This window comes from Pelobates fuscus, chromosome 12 (genome assembly GCF_036172605.1).
Source record: "Pelobates fuscus isolate aPelFus1 chromosome 12, aPelFus1.pri, whole genome shotgun sequence".
NCBI classification, from domain to species: Eukaryota; Metazoa; Chordata; class Amphibia; order Anura; family Pelobatidae; genus Pelobates; species Pelobates fuscus.
In genome coordinates this window covers 88,093,913-88,114,833 of record NC_086328.1, presented here as the reverse complement: position 1 = coordinate 88,114,833, position 20,921 = coordinate 88,093,913, and the positions used below count along the sequence as shown (strand labels likewise).

The 20,921-nt window shown below is 40.3% G+C and overlaps 1 protein-coding gene across 2 annotated transcripts in view; it reads right to left on the bottom strand.

The window, feature by feature from the left end:
- Positions 1-20,921, bottom strand: part of ATL3 (atlastin GTPase 3) — a 54,231-nt gene that overhangs the window by 11,710 nt on the left and 21,600 nt on the right. For both annotated transcript variants that reach the window (XM_063438613.1, XM_063438614.1), the window contains exons 3-12: positions 19,626-19,766; positions 19,397-19,501; positions 16,332-16,382; positions 14,985-15,041; positions 13,313-13,405; positions 11,079-11,217; positions 10,801-10,928; positions 8,312-8,368; positions 8,156-8,227; positions 3,879-4,310 (exon numbers count right to left, since the gene is read on the bottom strand). In XM_063438613.1, coding sequence (XP_063294683.1) covers positions 3,879-4,310; positions 8,156-8,227; positions 8,312-8,368; positions 10,801-10,928; positions 11,079-11,217; positions 13,313-13,405; positions 14,985-15,041; positions 16,332-16,382; positions 19,397-19,501; positions 19,626-19,766 — 1,275 coding nt within the window. The remainder of the gene's footprint in view (positions 1-3,878; positions 4,311-8,155; positions 8,228-8,311; positions 8,369-10,800; positions 10,929-11,078; positions 11,218-13,312; positions 13,406-14,984; positions 15,042-16,331; positions 16,383-19,396; positions 19,502-19,625; positions 19,767-20,921) is intronic.

Sequence of the window (20,921 nt, the reverse complement as noted above, 5' to 3'; positions counted from 1 at the left end):
GTGTGGTGTGAGGGGTGCACTGTGTGTGAGGGGTGCAGTGTGATGTTTGGGGTGTAGTGTTTGTGTGTGAGTGGTGCAGTGTGGTGTTTGGGGTGTAGTGTCTGTGTGTGATGGGTGCAGTGTGGTGTTTGGGGTGTAGTGTGGTGTAGTAGGGTAAAAATAAAAACATTTAAAAAAAATTATTATATTTATGTCCCCCCTCCCTTCTTACCTCTGCCTGGGAGGGGGAACCTTGTTGCCAGCCCTAGTGGTCCGGTAGGAAATCCCTGGTGGTCCTGTGAGGAGCGAACTCTACCCTGCAGTTCCTGGGGTAGATTTCACTCTCGGGAGATGGAGCGTTGCCATAGTAACCGAGGCAATGCTCCGACCTCTCGAAAGGAATCCGGTCGGATAGTGTCGGCCCTGCATGGGCCAGCAGGGAAGATACACTGATCTCCCCTGTCGGCCTCGGCCCATGGTCATCGCGGCCCACCTGGAATTTGCCCACTATGCCAGATGGCCAGTCCGGACCTGGTGATATATATATCCCCAAACATTGCACTGCCTCTAATCCGGTGGGTAAAGAAAGGAATGTCATGTACAGCTAGCCAACCAGTGTAAAACATCCTCTAGTTAAAAGGTAAACATTTTTCTTCCCAAAGTGATCATTTGTGCACCAATCTCTCATAGCAGAAGTTAAAAGGACACTATAAACACTAAAAAAACTTTAGCTTAATGAAGCAGTTTTGGCATGCCTCTGTAGACTAACTGCTCAATTATCCGACATTTAGAAGTTAAATCACTTTGTATATGCAGCCCTGGCCACACCTCCCTGCATGTGACCTATAATTTAAGTGAATTTGCTTTATGTTGACATTATGCTTAAATGCAGAAATTATTTGCATCAGGGTCCTTGCGTATACCTATAAGCAAGCTACTTCAACATTTTTGTTTTGTTAAAAAAAACAAATCTGGGGGGGCGGGGCCGGACCGCCATGCAGGCAAGTCGCATGTCTGAGCAGCTCCTGAGGGCTTTAGCTTAAAGAGCTGAATTTCGGCAGAGCCTGTACCAACTCGGAGCCCAGAAGCAATAATCTGCTACTTAATTGACAGCTGGTGCTGGTGCCGGGCCCAGATCCGGGAATACTAAAGCCTTAAACAAACAATCGAGACTCTGGAATTCGAGGCCTAGTCGAGCGAGGAGCGGGGTGGACGGCCGCCTCCTTGCTTCCTTGCTCACTGCCCCACACTGGCTCTCCCACGGAGCAACTGATTGGTCCCGTTTCACCCCCCTCTGGACCGGTGGGGGTCATCCCGGTCCCCGCCAGCACACTTCTCTGTCGGACCTCCTAAACCACAAAGACGATCAGCACCGACCACTAAACACACCTAAGATGGCGGCACCTCATGTTTCTGAACAACACGAGGCAGCAGAGGCACACAAGATGTGGAAGAAGGTCTTTCTGCTGCCTTATGGGGAGCCCTGCACAAGCCTCTGGAGAGAGCTGGGAGATAGAAACATGCAGCTCGGCTTACCAATCGCCGACCCGGCGCCTCTACATCCTGAAAGGTACCTGCGTCCATGCCCCTCGATCAGCCATCATCAGCCTGAGCAGCGAGATGTGAAGGGAGAGATCCCAGAAGACGACCCACTGGCTCTGATCTGGGGAGTAACCACGGCTAAAGCCTTGCAAAAACGGCGTGAAGAGGCCCCAAAATCTGGCGTGTTGCCCCCTGAGCATATCTGGGGATGGGAGTGCGAAAATGGGAAATTCCAACTTGCCACAATCAGCATCTCTTCGGGCCTGGGTCAGGAGAACTCTCACAGCCCACTCAGTACACCCAGTCTGGGCATAGGCTGAACTCTTTTTTTTACCACATTAAGTTACTCAGCTCCCAACAGCCTCCATACTGTTTACTCTTGTTTATTACTAATGTTTTTTTTTGTTTTTTGATGTGTGTGATCTTGCTGGTTTATGAGCTGATTGCCTAGTCTTAATTCCAACATATCTTGTCTTTCATGCAGGTCTAGCATATATGTCACTATAAAGATGTGCTGGCGGTATTTCTACCCAGGCCACTGGTAATCATACAGCATCTTTCAAAGTCTCTTGTAACTTCCTCACAGTGGCCCTAGTATAAGCAGTAACATACCTTAGTTTAGTATGCTGACAACTAATGCGACTTCTTGACATGCATAATACAAGCTTGCAATTATCTCTACTCAATGTTTTTTGTGAATGTCGAGGTTTCTCACCTTTTGAATGTTTATTAAGTCTTTAGACATGACCTGTTCTATACCTCCCCCTGATGAACCTTGAAGCTAGGTGAAACGCGCGTCGGGGTGCGAATATCGGGAATTTACCGATATAATTAGGTTCTACTCGTGTGTCCTCGGACACCCCCTTGCCCTCTTGTACACTTTACCACGGGTTGGGAACTTAGGCGGCGATATTCCGCCGGTGAGACACACGGAGACCTTCTATCTCGATCAGGACATTAACTTTTAATAGCTTTATTTGACGAAAATACCCTGATTACTTAACCCTCTAGTTAGGGATTTGTTAGCATCTGCATTATTCATCTATTTCTTTCTACCTATCCTATATTGAGTGCCCATGAAGGCACCCTTCCTACTTCTCCTTTATTAAGGGTCTCTATACCCTTCTGACGAATGAACAACAGGACTAGTTGTAGGTGTTAACTTTTCCAGCCCTTTTTCTGACGATAGTGTGAGTCTTATTTCAGCATCAGTCACAGCTCACCATCCATCTGATATTATGTGCTCATGTTTGCACAGAAAGATTCAAGACATCGCTTTTTTGACGATATTATTTATCATGGTATGGAATTAGCTGCAATTATCTTTTACCACTATTAGACTGATGCAGCATTATATGAGACTAACATACTATGACGATGTGATTTAAATGTAATGAGATATTGTCAAACTGACACTCTTTATCGCTATTATTACAATAGATTGAGCTTGCATTTTTGACTATACAGAAATATATTGTTAATTACCACATCGAGACTGTGTATTACATTTCTCCTTCTGACACACTGTTACTAGTATTTCTAATGACAGTGAGCAGACTTGCCCTGTGGGATTTCTCACACTGTATCTTATTATTAGTTTTTTGATACATATGTGTATCACGAAGAGTGTCAAACTCATCTATTGATTTACACTGTTCTTTTTAATTTAACATTGGATTGCCGCTAGTGACTTTTATCTAGTTAGGCAACCATTGCTGGGGCTTACCTTGGATAGGTGTCCCCTATCGATTAATAAAGTATTTGTTATTTTTCTTGATTGATTTACACTGTTCTTTTTAATTTAACATTGGATTGCCGCTAGTGACTTTTATCTAGTTAGGCAACCATTGCTGGGGCTTACCTTGGATAGGTGTCCCCTATCGATTAAGAAAGTATTTGTTATTTTTCTTGTTCTTTAGTTACCCAATAAAGGCAGTGGGAATAGATTCCTTGCTTTCCCCTTTTTCTAATTTGTCACTAAATCTCTGAGGGTTACCCCCTCCCTATCTGTTCCTCTAAGACCCAAGACATTCACTCTGAGGCTAATTTCTTCTTTGACCTGTTGTATACCTGCAATATACTTTGTCATATTACTTATTAATGTCATGTCACTACCTGGTTATGTTTATTTCCATGCACTACTAAAATAAAGAATTATAAAAAAAATAAAAAATAAATCTATATTTGCTCTTTTAATAACATTCCAGGCCTTATGTGAAATATTGCATGATAAAGGACACTGTACATTGTCTAAAGCTTTTCATTTGCCAAACATTTTTATAAAGGCTGAACGAATAAATGAAAAATAAAAATTGTGCAGATTTACATAAGGATAGTGAAGATGTCTTTCTCCTTACCTGTTCAAGAACATACTCTGCACTGGAATCGATGACACCGCCGAGGTCTCTGTACTGTCCAGAGTATTTGATGTAGCCCCATGTGAGAAGAGCAATGAGAAGCAGACCCACACCACAATTAAACAGCTGTGCAATGATTTCGAGCCCCACAAAGCCTGTTATACCAGAGGCCATGTACAACGCAGCCACCAGTGCAAAAAGCACTGCAGGGGTACGGAAGGCAGTGAAGATGTTTTTGCTCTCGTTGTGTTTGCAGAAAGCATCGTAAACTGCATTCAAATCTTTCAGAAGCTCCTCTCGGTACTGTTGACTGAACTCCACGCCACCCATCTTCTTTGCACGATCGAATTGAGCCAGGGCCTCCTTGCTGCAGGTGGAATGGCGATCACGCAACATGTCAGGGGATACATAGGGTTTGTCCCCGCCACAGATCTAGGTGAAAATAGAGGGAGAAAAATAGTTTTAACAAACAAAAAAGGTACACTTTATGTAGAACAAACAATTATAAGGATAAGTGAAATTGGAAAAAAAGTGGTAAGATATGAAACCACTGATCACAAATTCGTGGTTTTGCACTCCTTCCTTTCACAGGTAAATTATTGCTAATTTCAACCTTTAACTGCAGAAAGCTCTAAGAGAATGGATGTCACAAGTAAGAGAATTAATCTCCGAAGAACAGAAACAGAAGATAAGGACTGCACTCATCCATACATAGCCCAAGTTGGTGCGCACAAAATGGAACAGGATTTAATGCATCCCTTAGTTCACAAAACATCTAACTCATGCAGCTTTCTTTGGGTAGTACACAAGCAACATGTCGGTCTTGCAATGAGATCTCTGATGAGTGTGCCATAGACCCTTCAGGCATGCAGTGGCAAGTCACTTTCATGCCTGTCTAGTGGCATTGGACTTGTTATATTTGTAGTTATAGCTGTAGAAATTGTTGCCTACTGAATAAAACATAGAACAGGCAAAGTATTATCTCAATCTTTATTTAGACTTTTATATACAAAATAGATTTTTTTTTTTAAAAAGTGAATGTGCCAAAACTCTATGGTGAAAAACAAACAAACTCAATCTCAGGATGGGCAGGTTCAACTGCTACAATATCTTAAAGGGTCTGTCAACTTATAAGTGTAATATGTAATAAAGAGATCGTTACAAGGGGTTACTAGTGCAAAGATCACAATTTGATAAAGGAGAGAGAAAGTAATCAAATTGCAATTAACGTTATAGGTACATAAAGTATAAGGAGATCGGACTGCCATAATGGGGTCAATATGGAGTTTTATCCAAGTATTTTTCAAAAATTGGAAAAGGCTTCAAACTGGGTTATTGCCTTCTTTTGGATCAACAGCAAAACATATGTGAGAAAGGCTGAACTTGATGGATGCATGTCTCTTTATGTAACCATGTATCCATATCAAGGACACACACCACTATATACCAGCAAAATGATATCTCATAACTAACAGACCACATACTGAAAAATCCCCTTTGTAATTTGATATAACCGAAAGAGATATTAGACATTAGGCTAGCTGAAGTAGTTTATAAATAGCAGAAATTGATAGGCGGTAACTAATCTATGTATCTACATCTAGGAAACTAAGTGATATTTTTTAGATGAATTGTATCCAGAGTAGAAACTAAGTATTCAATCCGTACCAATCAAGCCTCCATAGATTAGTAGGAGATGTAGTGCACCCACTCTCCTTTTTTATTCCAATGGAGATACTGAAAATACCTGGACAGTTGCTGGGCATAAACGTTACAGCTACGACAATTTGATTACGTTCCCTTTTCTTTCTCAGCTTGTAATCTTCGCACTAGTAACCCCTTGTAACGATTAGTAAGGGAAGGGATGACATCTTTATTACATGCACTTTTAAGTTTACAAACCCATTAAGATATTGTAGCAGTTGAACCTGCTCATCCAGAGACATTTACATGGGTTTGTTTGTTTTTTCACTATAGGGTATTTGGCACATTCGCGTTTTTTAAGAATATTTAGTATATAAAAGTCTAAATAAAGATTGAGATAGCAAATACTTTGCATATTCAATGTTTTATTCAGTAGGCAAGTTATATTTGTGTGTGTTCCCCTTTAAGGTGTACTGATGCATGTTTTCTAACATATGATATTCATAAAGGTTAAGGTATTGCCTGGATTGGTCACCTGGCCCCCTTTTGGCTTCCTCTGATTACTGTAAGGTTTTGCCCAGTACTAAATATTGAAAATATTTGCATCCAAACCAATTATGCAGAGGATGCAGCCCATCGCTTCATTAATTTTAGCTTAACCATTTCAGTTTCTATGTTAGCACCTCCCACATTGTAATTTACCTTCGTCATCTTTAGATTACTCACCTTTCTATTTTTCACTTTCACCTTCTTGGCTCTCGTTCCTAATATACCTACTTCTTTCTGTTTTATACCTCCCCTTATTACACATATGTCCTTTCACTATCCTGTCTCTCCATCCTAACCCCAGCATTTAGCTCATACATTTAAATCCTATTGCAATCTTTTCTTACTACTCATCCTTCTGAATGTGGCAGCTGGTGACATCTTCTCAAACTGTGGTCCGTCCCCCACCGCACTCCAATTATACTAACCTCAGAAACCCAGGCAATCTTGTACCTTTATTATCTTTGGATTTGGTTTTACCTCTACACACCATATCCAGTCTGTCACCAAACCATTTGCTCATGTTGATAATTTCTTACTCAAGGTACTACTAAGGAGCTTGCTCAAAATTACCCACGTTGATTACTGTAACTCTCTCCAGAACACTTATTAGCCTCTACTGTCCTTAATAAAGGCACATGCCAGACGTACTATCCCTTATCGTCATTTCTCTCACACCACATCTCACCTCTCCCGTTCCTTTTATGATTCATTTTCAGAAAAATTGATTATTTGTCCAAACATTCCTCTCTGTTCTGCCACTGACCTTCGCTTGGCCTGTGTTTGCACTAATTATGCTTATTCACACCTACATTATTTCTCAAGGGCAGTTCCACTCCTAACAACAGTTTGTCTTCTCCCATAAGGCCTACCCATAGTTTGCACTTCTTAAAGAATTTACGGTACTTAAAACTCATCATTTCAGATGACTCTGCTGATAAAATACTTCAAAAGCTTTGATCACTGTAAAATGTGTTTTTCAATGTCCTATGTCTTAAACAATTTCACTACAGCTATACAATGTGAAATCCCAATCAGTTACAAAATATGCATAGTTTCCAGTAAGTGTACTCAAAATGGGACTAAACAATTATATTTGCTCACCTCTCATTCACTCAAGATATTTTTTTTTTCTTGTAAAAGAAACTCATATACCCACTGTATGACATTAATCTGATATACAGCACAGCAGAACGAGACATGGTAAATGTAAAATTGGAAAAAACACACATTTCAATCAATTTAAAGGATAGTTAAGGATGTTGAAATTTGGTCCTACGATCACCTATGTGTTCACCCCAAACACAAATTTGTGTGCGCTCAGTATTATATTGACTATTATTTCTAGAGGTAAAGTAGGATCTTACTGATGTCAGATCAATGTAGTGCAAACTAAAACAGAGCAATGCAGATGTTTCATGTGTGGCATACGAGCTCTGATTGGCTGAGCAGAGTACATACACAACCATTTATTCATTTATTTATTTTTAAAAAGAGAAAGCTTGGCTATAGGGCTAGGTATGCTGCAGAAAACTGAAAACGTTCTTTTTTACCTGCAAGCAAATTTGAACATAGAGGCAAAAAAAACCACAAATAAAAGGCAGGAATGAGGCCCAAATTAATTAAATTGTGCTGGTACATATTTAATACAAAATAGAACATAGCGCAAATATTAAGCTATGCTAGGCTGTAGAGAGACTGTACCATCTATAAATAGTCAAATGTACTGGACAATTCAGGCAAATTAGCTTTCAACTGAGCATAATAATATCGTAAATGATGAAATTTTAAAGTGGAGCTCTTTTCCAATTGAGCAGTGTTGTGCATCTGACAATCCATAGACCAGCTGCATTCTGGAATTTTACATACTGCCCATAACCTTAACCACACGGGTTACACTCACTGACGTAACAGACCATTACAGTGTGTGGCAGTGGTTATGATGCTTGGAATATCCATTTACATACAGAAGAAAAAATAAAAATGGTAGGAAACCACATAAAAGTAGGGAAATGCATGATTAATCATAATGGACGGATAATGTAGTGTTTGGAGAGAGATAAAAAATGCTTCTCAGGAGATCTTACCTGCTCCATGTGGTTGTTGTACAAATCTTTAGCTGAAGCTACAGCAGCCAGATTATTGGCTTCGGCAGTGGCCTAAGGGTGAATAGAGATTGGAATCATGTGTATATTCTGAGTACAACTAGCAGATTACACTTAACATGGATGTAATAACCATACCTGCAGCATAGATTTAGGATGAGGTAAATCTTCCCCTTGGTATATTTTAATGTAGGCCTAATGATGAAAAAACACAATATTATTATTCATGATACAAATACGCAAACCATGAGACTTTATACCATCAGCACCACATTATCCTGAAATCATACACAAAAATGAAGGGGACTACAATAAGTAACATTATATAGTGTTTCCTGAATCCGCTGCTTTTGTGTTTTTAGTTTTAATTGTCAATTACCAAAGAATAAAAACAAAAAAAAAGGGTTATGTGGGGCAACTAAAGTACTGGGCTACAAGATTAAACCTTCTTTTTCTACATATAATAATATATCTTCCAACTCCGGAGTCCTCTCGGATGGAGTTAAACGTTTTTAGTAAGTGAGGGAGTAGTGAATCTGTTTATAGTACCCCAAAGGGAGGCTGACCGGTCCAGAACATTTCCCAGTCTTGAAGGATTAAAGGTGCCAGCTCTCCCTCTGTAAGGGGTTATACCAGAATCTGAGATCACCGTCACTCTTTGGTCAGGTAAATATTGTGGTTTACTCTCCACTGTGTGGATTCTGTGAATATATGCGGTTGCCTTCTGTTTATTGATCATGCGGGTCAAAGGTGTCCCACATTTGTAAGCAATGGAAAAGAAGAAGGATTTTGTCTGCAAGAGGGCTCTGTGGTAGTTAATACTGAGCAGTTTGGAAAGTTCTCATCTAGCTAAAGCCAGATGTTGCCAGGTTGAGGAATTCTGAGACTAATTGTGGTGCTTTTCCAGGTCCTGAATTTCCCGCAATATATATGGAAATGTGTGCGTTCTGGGCCCGTTTTAGAGTTGAAAAAACCCTGCACCACGCATTTATGTGCCTCCCAAATGCAGAAAAGCAAAGTGTTTTCCCTATTATTGTCCTAGAAATATTGGAAAAGTCTCATCTGGGGGTCCTGTACCATCAGGGGATCCAAGAGTTGAGACTCATAAAGTTTCCAATTAACCCTGGTGCGCCTGTACAAGGGCGAGACAAATATCACGAGGATTGGAGCATGATCAGACCAGGTGTTATTTCCAATTTGAAGCTATTGTAGCTCTGTCAGGTAGTAATGTTGGATAAAGAGGTAGTCCAATCAGGAGAATGTTTTATTCGGAAATTAAGTAAAATGTATAATCTCTCACATCGAGGTATAGGGCTGTAAAACAGTCAACTAGAGTTTGCTCACAGAAAAAGGTTTATATGGTCTTTAGGATGAGTCGAGGAACCAAAGAGGTTCCCATAGAGATATGTAACGTGGGCTCCAGTGGCTTGCTACCTGTTAACCCACTTAAAAGATAATAAAACTTACCTTATTTTGAGCGCTGTGCGGGTTTGCCGGCTCTGGCCTCGCCTTGTTGACATAATCAGAATCTATGATTTTTAGCCAATCCCATATGGAAAAAATCAGCAACGAGCCAGATCAGGGGCGGGCCAAACGCCAGCTTGGCCAATCAGCACTTCTTCATAGAGATGCATTAATTCAATGCATCTGTTTGGGGAAAATTCTGTGCAGCACTATGCAGCACTGCCCCAGGAAGCACCTCCAGTGGCCATTCTGAAAAGGTAGTGTTTACATAAAAATACCTGCAGGGAATGAGCATACTCACCAGAACAAATACATTAAGCTGTAGTTGTTCTGGTGACTCTAGTGTCCCTTAAAGGTCATCCCTCAAGACTAGACACCCTTAAGCAAAGCTTGACAGGGTCCGCATTGCTGACTTGAAAAACAGGTCCTGTGGTAAGTACAGTGCACAGTTGTTCTCTAGATTCCTCCCTCTTTGGAAAGTCCCACAGGCGGAGGTTCTGGCACCAGCCTCTATTATCTAAGATCTTCAATGTGCAAGACCATCTGCAGAAGCTGTGAAGTTTAGCACTCCATGCTGTTACAAAGTGGATGGCCCTAATCAAAGCCCTACAAAAACTACTAAAGCAGACCTGAAGGAGGCAACTGCATCACTATTGGCCACCCTCCAAGTAAGGTCCTGTAACTCATTCCTCACCATCTGCAGCTCCGCAAGGATCGAGGCCTGTAGTGATGCAGTTGCCTCCTTCAGGGCTGCTTTAGTAGTTTGGTAGGGCTTTGATTAGGGACACCCAGTCTGTGGTCCTTGCTGGGGAGTCCATGCTTTAGCATGATAAGGGCGAACTCCAAGGTGCAGTACTCCTTAGGCAGTGTGGGTTGTGATGCCAGGTCCATCGTGTTGTGCAGGTATTGCCGCAGGGATGGAGTGATTGACGGCTGGCATGCCTCTTGCAACTTGGCAATTATACCTGAAATATCGATTTATACACCTACACATCACATAATAAAATACAATGATCTACTAGATATTCATAAAAGATTTGGTAAAAGGATAAACCTATAACATTTTTTGACTTGTACTGCTCTTTATCGTAACTTACGAAAACAACCTTCCTTCTTTGCAGATTCTCCTTACTTTCAATTGTTAATTAATACCAAATGCTCACCTTAAAGTATTCAAGCAGACCCCTACATGTCACCTTCGAACCATTAATCTCTTTTTCTATAAGGCTCTCAGGACCCAACACAAGAGGAACCAAGGCACTGAGTTGTTCAGTAAATTCTGCTGCAATATCTGTGGAAAAATAAGATAATATAAACAAACTGTGGAAAAGTGAAAAACTATAATTGGAAATATGACTTTGTCAAGGTAATTGCAGATTAGCATAAACAGATGTGATGTAGGAGTTAACAATACTGACATTTAGAGAGTCTAATAACAAACCTTTCAGACGGCCATCAAACTGAGGACTGGTTGCCACCTTGAGTCCAGGATGTGGAAGTAAAAAACAGCTCACATTGGTGAAACATGTTTGAATGTGTTTACGGACATTTTGTATCTCTTCATGTTGATGTTCTTTCACCTGTTAAACACACATACAGTACACAAAAATCAAATTTCCATCCCAAACAAATACACGGTTATTCACTAAACTCAGAATTTTAGCAAATTACATCCAAATAGTAAATTTTAGGCACAAGTAGCTGACCCGAGTGGCACATCCGCTCTGTCTCCTCCCTCTGTGCGGCACTCTCCTCCGGCATTCTTCCTGACGCAGGCCACTTCGAATCCAAGCCCTTATATGGCTCCGTCTTCCTTGACCCGATTAATTATGCGGATTTGCGTGCAAACATTGCGCATGCACATTCTGACGTCAACTACGTTATACTGTGTCCTGTCGTGGTTATCCAAGAGTGCGTTTACTATAGTTGCATCTAAGTTATCTCACCCCCGGCTTGTATCTTGACCATTCTCCATTCTATTATCTTTGAACTATGGCTTGTCTATTTGTTTACAAAGTCTCTGTCTCCCGAACGTGGTCTGTCTTGTAATATTCAATATAGTGTTAAGTCTGGCCACTCTAATGCCCTGTAATACATTTTAGTATTTTGGTTTGTATTTTGTTCACTTAAGTTCTGCGTGTCCATCCTGACACTGGCAAATATATCAAACTTGCAGCTTGTCTATTTAAGCCTCAATTTTACAATGTTGAATTAATCTGCTAAAATCTGGAATTAGTGAATAACCCTGTTAGTCAGCTACAAACAGCAACAAAAATACACAGCTATGAAAAAGTGCAACATTCCACTACAATTTATGATGCATAAGAGGCTCAAAATTTGCCCTTGCCCACTAGCCATTGGTGAGGGAAAATGCAGGCCTGCCAAATAGAAATTCACTCCTGGTGGGAGTGCCATGGACCCTTTAAATTTGCAGTGATTATAAACTTTTAGGCCTTTCTAGTAACATAGGAAAGGAAAGTTTGAAACTTGATGTAGATATGGCAGCATCAACATCATCACATATGTTCTTCAAATCACATAGCCCTACCACACAAATACACAACTCACACATGCATGTCTCTCCCCACCCACACACCAGCCTCTCCCACAAATACACACACACACACACAGCCTTTCCTGCATATACACACACACACAATCTCTCCTCACGCATACAGCCATTAACACATATACACACGAAGCCCTGATAAGACACAGACACGCACACAAACAGCCTCTCTCACCTATATATAGACTGCCTTTCCCATAAACACACATTCAGTGCAAATAGTATAGGTTCTCTCTGTAATTTCACAAGTGAGCAAAATCATTATGGAGACCTGAGCAAGCTTATGAGCTTTTCTGAGTTTTTGCCCGTTCTCACACACACTGTTTTTGCTTTAAAGGCACACAATGAGTGGTGTGGAGAAAGTGGGAAATGCGGTTAAAATGAAAATGGCAAAGGAGAAAGAGAAACTTGCAGAGAAATAAAAAAGACAGAAAGGGTAGGATGAGTCAGATAGAAGCTTACTAAAAAGCAAGAGCACTGGCTGGCACAGAGAGAAACTAGAAAGGGGAAAAGGAGTAGTGTGAAGGGAGATTCGGGATACACAAGAGGGCAACAAAACCCTTTTTCCTAGGGCAGTGAAATTCCTTGTACCCACCCAAACTAATACATCTGCTCCCCCCCTCCCCCCCCCCCCTCGCTCTGGTATGAAGAGCTCCCCTCATATCCACCTTGAGAGCAGGTAGTATGTTTAAACATAAGCAGATATATTTTAATACCCATAATTTTGCCTAAAATTAGCAACTCACTGACGTCTACTAAGTTATCATCTTCCATCTATTATTCTACAATCAAATGTCATCTTTATCTGGCAATGTGCTCACACACACACACACACACAAAATAACTGTATCCTTCCTTTACAGATGTTATTCTGCTAGATTGTTTAACAATATTGTAGAAAGTGTGACATACAGCGGTGGTCTATTGGCTGACTGAAAATTATGATTAAGAGAATTAATGGTGGGAGCTGCCAACGTTGCACTATTTGTCTAAAATTAGAGTTTGCACATTTGGTCATGCTACTTTATGAAATTTGTACTTTAAAAACACAAAAAACTAATATACTTGTATATCATACTGCTCGCACGCACACGCGCACACTTTACCTTTAACCTCTTCTCTAGGAATTTCATCCCTCCTTTTTCTCCATAATGGTATTCATAAGGAAAGCTCCAGTCTCTAATCAAAAACATCAGAGTCTGTAGGGAGTGGAATTCAACATGCACATAATTAAATTCATGCTAAATAATCGTGACCTAAATAAAAGTCTTGTTTAAAGAAAAAGAAGAAAAAAAAAAAAAAAAGAATTTCAATAAAACGTATTCAAATTTAGAAAGTTTAGCTCCCTACTACAGCAAAATTTAAATTACATCAAAATGCAATGCATTCTATTCTTTCATTTTTATGATGTAGCCTCATGCTACAACTGTTTGCAATTTTTTCACATTAATTTACACTGAATACTAAAGACAAAGCAAAAACAGTTTTTTGGGGGTTGGGGGGTGTCAGGAAGGAGCCTGACAGCCGACCGAGACAATCGCATTGTGCTGGAGCTCCTCAGGGAAATACACTTATTAAGCCTATTGGACATAATAGCTCTAATTTCTGTAAAAATGTTGCATATAACCCTGGGGTACACTCTGCCTATTATTTGACACTTTACGTTGCATACAAAACTGAAAAATCACATAGACATAAGTATTCAGACCCTTAAACTCAGCACCGGCGGCATCAGTTTCAATCGTTTTTGGGTTTGATTTGACAAACTTTGCACACCTGGATTTGTATAGTTTCATTTCTGCATGAATACATAAATTTCTGCATACATGCTCAATCTCAGCCAGAATGAATTGGGACCATCGGTGGACAGCCACTTTCAGGTCTTCCCAGAGATGCTTGTTTGGGTTCAAGTCTGGACCACTCAAGGACATTCACAGAGTTGACCCTAAGCCACTCTTGTGTTGTCTTAGCTGTGTGCCTAGGGTCATTATCCTGTAGGAATGTGATCCTTCGGCCCAGGATGAGGTCCTGAGCGCTCTAGACCAGGTTTATATTAAGAATATCTCTGTATTTTGTGTTGTGCCTCCCCTCAACCCTAACAAGCCTCCCGGTCTCTGCTACTAAAAAACATCCACAAAGCATGATGTATTAAGTGTAGATTGATATGAAAATAATGATATTAATAATTTAAACAATTATTGTATAAGGCTGCAACATAAAAGAATGTGAAAAATACAAAGGGCACTGAATATGTTTGTAATGCACTGACTGTATCTTACATGGCGATTGACAGACTGAATTAAGTATTGAGTCAGTGCAACAAAGTACCAAAGTAATACCATGCCAAAAATGTCTAATGACTAGTAAACAATTATCTGTGAGGCATGTCATTCAAATGCTTAGCTCACCCAAACACTCACTCCAGTAAATGTAACTGAATGGTTTACTGGGGTGAATCATGCAGCAGTGGTAAAACTAATATATTATATATGTAATAATATATTATACATACTAACCTTTGTGCTCTTCCATATTCAGGGTGGCGTTGCCGCCCCTTGATGCCTAGGGTGTACACATGTGCATTTGTGCACCTACAGAGAAATGTCGTATTATTGTACATGTGTTTGGGCATTTGTCCAGTAATGTCATCCATGCACGACACTGTATGTGTTAATTTAATTAACATGCCATGTTTGGTCGTAAAACCAGTTGTCATGATGTGATCAACACGCACCTCTCTACTATTCTATCAAAAGAACCTGCACCTGAAAATATTACCTGAAAGGGTTTCAGAAAGATCTCATCCATAGCCAAACGCCCGTACTCTGTAAAAAGCTGAAATGGAAAAATATAAGGGATATCTTAATACATTTTATATACCGTATATATATATATATATATTTTTTTTTAACATTCTTTATTTGTCGTTTTAGAAATTGACAACAATTGTCAGCATATGTTTCAAATATCAAAAAAAAAAAAAAAAAAAATGAGGTACGGGTTTGTGCAGGGATTGTGAATTTGATTACAAAACATTACACTGATTAATGTGCATTTAATACATTTTATATTTTAACATGCCCTCTCTGGCCATTTTCTGGGATTTCATTTTTTTCCTATCTAGACAGGGTCATATTGAGAAGTAATGATATTGTGCACAGTGTTTTAAAATCCACTTCTGCTATGTGCACTTTACAAGGAAGGTCCACAATGACCTTTGCATGAATATCTCTCCTTGTAAAATTGGTGTTCAAGTAGAGATTGTAGCCATATTAGTCCAGTGATGTAGATGTAAAAAACAGTTAAAGTTCGTATCTTGTAATACCTTTTTTATTGGACTAACAGAATCTGTATCACAACTCGACTTTTAATTCTATGTGTCATCTTGCTCAGAAATGCTTCAGACTTGAGAAAGCGAGGTTCTCCCGAAAGCTTGTCATTAAAAAATTCTGCTAGTCCAATAAAAAAGGTATTACAAGATATGAATTTTAACTGTTTTTTTTACATCTTGTGAAATTGGAAAAGACATGGCCAATCAAAAAGGAGATTGAAGAACTAGAAAAAGAACACCAAAACTTTTACAGGATAAAAAAACAAACAAAAAAAACCACACACACACACATATATATATATATATATATATATATACACACACACACACACGGTCTATCATTACTGTATGTGGCCAGGAAACTTCAGCGTCAGTGCAATAGAAGCATGTTCATTGTCCTTCACTGTCGATACCATTCATTCCCAACACATGGGATGATGAAAGGAGTTAGAAGAACATTAGTTTATAATTGTGAGAGCGCCTTGTTGGACCCTTCTTAAATGGAATTGTGTACCCCCATCCTGTTTTAGATGGGATAATGGTTGTTGTCATACAAATTATTCAGATTCCTGTTTGATGTCAGTGGGAGTCAAAACAGCTTATTGGCTTATCCAGGAATTGCACTTATGAACAAAACCTCTGAGGGTTTCTGCTGTCCCCACACGGAACCCTGGATATGAGGGCATGTAATGAATCAAAGAGCGAGGATGCTGTAAAAGGAGTGTCTATGGACTTATACATCCATTTTATACTCTGGGAGTTTTTCTTTGTATGAGAGATACACAAATATTCACCTGTAGCTGCTGCAGATCATCCTCCTGTATATTCTGAGATAAATTGTAGATCTGTGGGTAAAAAAACATGGAGTTAGAGAAGGCAATGATAGACTAATGAAGATAGACTTGTGGGGAGGTGAGACCCATACTACAGGTGTGTGTGTAAGCGGGCACATTACGCAAATTGGATAGAAGTATAATAAAAAGAAAACGACTTGCAGTAGCTCTTCAAGCTAAAGAAAGTCATCTTGTTTACGGTTTCTGTTTGTAGTTTTAGTGTACGTGAATGTGATAAAGAGTGTCAACCAGAGCTCTAACAAATTATCACTGACTTGTACCATGACGTGCTGTGACATTGAATTATATTCCCGGGAGAATGGTTCATTTTAAAGTGAGATAATATAGGAAAAAAGTCAGGTAGAAAAATATTTTGAGCGATAAAGTGAAATGTCACTAGAGGTGTGTTAAATAAGATACGGGGCACAGACAGAGATTTATTGCTCTACAAAACAAAGCTGACAAAGTGTAAATGACAACGTTGCATTGGGTGCTTTTAGAAGAGATGAGGAGAATTAAAGGTCAGAAACAGAAGAAGATGATTTGCTAGCATGCAAGAAGCACCCAAATATACCTGTATAAGAAGAGGTAGCTGTTGGTAAGCTGTGTGAGAGGCATAGGAGTCCAAGTGGCAACATTAAGCTTGCTTTCTCAACCTGCCAATTGTTACTTGGGCAGCTCATCTCCCATACAATATTTGTTCTTTATTTGTTATTTCTCAGAAGTAACCATTACCTCTCCCTTTTCTATACTACACCAAGGAGTATTTTATTGTTCCATTTCCTTGTAACTTCTGTACTGATATATCGACAGAGGAGATGCTACTTTGGGTGTAATTCTTTTCACTATAATGTAGTGTTCAGACAGTACCGGTCATTCCAATGGCTATTATTTTTGTTTCAATGTTAAAACGTGTGTCACGATTCCGGGAACCAAACACGCTAACACACACACACAAAAGGTGCAGTACCGGACTTCAGAGTGGCCGGGCTACGCACACAAAGAATAGACAGGAGATAAGCCGAGTAAGGGGAACCAGAAGACAGAATAACGAGAGACAAGCCGAGGTCAAAGGGTAGGAGAAAGTCGCAAGGTCGGATGAACAAGCCAGAGAGTACATAACCAGAAACACAAGTTCAGTAGCAATGCAAGCAAGCAAAGACCACAACAGGGCAGGGAGGAACAGGAAAGGTAAGTATTTAAATCAGAAGGTTAATTCTGATTGGATAGTTTCCAATCAGAATTACCAATCACACGTGGGAGATATCTAGACCTCCCACTGTGATTGAGGCACTGTGCCTTTAACGCCGGGTCAGGTGGCTGACCCCGGCGTTTAATAAATTGGGCGGTCTCCCAGCGTGCAGCGTCATGCATGCTGCCGCTGGGGGATGTAGAGGAAGACGCGGGCGGCATCCGTGGCTTGGAGGATGCCGCCCGCCGAGCGCATGCCAGGAAGGGGACCGAGGGCGGCTGGAGGGTGAGTGCCGCGAGCGGACTGCAGCCTCCCCTCGCAGCTGCCCGCGGGATCCTGACAACGTGTTTCACAAAATAACGATTGTCAAAATAAAGTTACCTGGGCAACTATTACATCACTTTGTTCAGCTGATGTATAGTACCTGATTTTTGCTTCTTGAGAGAGAACTGGGACATTATGCATCAGTTAAAAGTGAAAGATTGGTAAGGGAGTTAAGAAGGCCAGAAAGAGGAAACTATTTAAATGGAATGGACTTTATGGAGTCAGGTGGAAGATTTTGTAATTCATTAGGAAGAATACTGAAATGAGTTAATAATGTTGGAATATTCAAGGGTGGATTATTACAGGACAGGTGTGAATGAATTTGTTTGAAGAAAGATGTAAAACACAGTTAGAGAATGAGGTGCTTAAGAGGTGGAAAATTAACAGAGTAAGGGAAGGGATAGGATTGGGGAGACGGATTTTGAGGTTGAAAATTTAAATATTTAAATTAAAGTACCCCCAAAACAATTTCATCTTTAGAGAGAGGAAGAAAGGAATCAGTGCAGATGAGTGCCCCAGCAACACAAATTTCAATTTTAAACCTGTAAGGCAAGTTTTCCAACCCCCATAACTTCATTGAGATGTAGTTGTTTTGCAATACGAGGGTCCCTTTAAAGTGACATTTCTGTGGAAGTTATTTTTTGTTATTATCCCAGAAAATGCTATTAAGGTGTTAACGGAGGTGAATAATGCAACAGAGGTAGTAACAAAAACTCAAAATGCGTACTTAACTCCCGTTAATGGTACAGGATTTCACTGAAATTCAAACCCAGGCAAAAGATATCACAAGACAGGACTACTTTGTCTTATGTCATTTTGCTACGCTTAGCAAAAAGGCAGAGCTACCTTTTGTCAAGCACTCAGCTGTCACTGAGGGCTGAGGTTGGAATAGGCTTTTTCTATTGAGGATATGGCGAGATCCTCTATAAACATCAGTACTATACTCTCATGCATGCTCTAAGGTCGGCACCTGGCAGATGAAGCACCAAGAGATAAAGGCGTCACGGGCGTAGGTGTCAGAACCCGCAAGGGACAGGTTCATGTAAGTAAAAATACTTTTCCCTTCACCCCACAGCCATCTTACTGCAAGCGGAACAGTCACCCTCTGGGGTCTTTGCGAAATATGCAAAGGCCCCGGAAAGTGACAGAGCTGCTTTAAAGGGAGGAAGGGGGGGAAGAAGAGGGTTAGCTGTTAACAATGACATACAGCTAGGTGTCATGCCTAGTTTTAGGAACAAATACACAAAATGGGTTGCTTAGAAGAATGAGGGGAAAAAAGGCTTTGTTACTGTTGAAAAAGGTCCTATTGTAGAAGCAAAGTACACATTTATGGTAAGAAGTCAGTGGCAGCGCTCCATAAAGCAAGATAATCTCTGAAGACAACAGATCTGCAGATACTGCTTTGAAGAAGGTTATGTGGGTATAGGAGGTAGAAGGAACAATTTGTTTGGGGTGACAGTGTTAAATTGTACAGAAACCTGGAAAGGTTATGGTTGAAAAAGGTTCTCACCTGGATAGAGCTTGTCATTGTGCTGAGAGCAAAGATAGTGGCACAATCCTTCACTGTGGACTGGCTGTCGAATGCTCCTTGTGTGTCCATAAGAACCACAGCAACCTAACCAAGAAAGACCATAATTAAGCTATATAGGCAAATCAGAGCGCTACAATCTGGCTATGCAATTCAATAGAGCATTTAACTTGTTTTAACAACTGTAACCTAGTAGACTGGAGAGTCTTACCTCCTTGCCATCTGGCTTTCTCATGGTGAAGACCTCACTCCAGATCTGAATACCTGTGGTATCTGGTTCTGATCCTCCTTTCCAGGAGAAGCCAGTAAGTGGTTCATCTTCTGTCCCGAGCCAATTACTGCTCTTTTCTTTCTGCAGAATGGAGATATCGTTTTTGTTCAAAATAAACAATAATAGTTTCAATAATTACCAAAAGTGAAAGCACAGCTTTAGATTCTGCAAGGCAAGCTACAATATCTCCCACTAAACAGGGTGAATATTTACCTGCATAAAACAGGTGAATTAATTAATTATTTCTCCTCTACAAAAGTTAGAAGAAAAAAAATTACACATAGTTGACTGAATTTTGCATCAGTTCTAGAACTTGCAACCTCAGGTTTTATTTTCCTTGTTTTGTTTTTTTCTAATTGTGGTTAATACATTCTACAACAGATGATTTATAGATGGTCAGAAACAAAAGTGATGTATATGATCTATACAGCCAAACTGCTTCATTAAAGGGACACTGTACGCACCCAGACCCCTTCAGCCCATTGAAGTGGCCTGGGTACCAACTCCCATCACCCTTAACCCTGCAAGTGTAATTATTGCAGTTTTTATAAACTGCAGTAATTACCTTGCAGGGTTAAGTCCTCCTCTCTTGGCTGTCTACCAGACAGCCACTAGAGGGACTTCCATCTTGGTCATTTTTGGTCATCTAAATTTTGGTCATCTAAATGACGCAGGACGTCCTCAAGCTATGCATGAGGATCTCCAGCGTCGCCGGAATCCCTATAGGAAAGCATTGAATAATGCTTTCCTATGGGGAAGCATTGAATAATGCTTTCCTATGGGGAAATCCTAATGCGAGCACGGCCATTGCGGCAGGGGAGGAACGTGGGTGGAGCCTGACTCAGGTAAGTGTCTGAAGGGGTTTTAACCCCTTCAGTGACGTCAGATGGGAGGCAGGAGGGAAGGGGGCACTCCAGGATTCTACAGTGCCAGGAAAACAGGTTTGTTTTCCTGGCACTAGAGAATCCCTTTAAGCTAAAGCTGTTTTGATGCCTATAGTACCCCTTCAAATAAAAAAAACAAAAAACACTTTATACTTGTATATTCCAGTCTCATTGTAAATGAATATTCTTTAACACTTGACATGGCACATGCAAGCTGTTTCATGGTACAACAGGCAAGAGACTTTAGAAATATTACATCCCTAGGGGGCAGCACATGAGAATTTTTCCAGTTAGGTGGTGCCTAAGGAACATAGGAAGTCTATAAAAATGTCCGTAAAAAGTAAGTCTATAA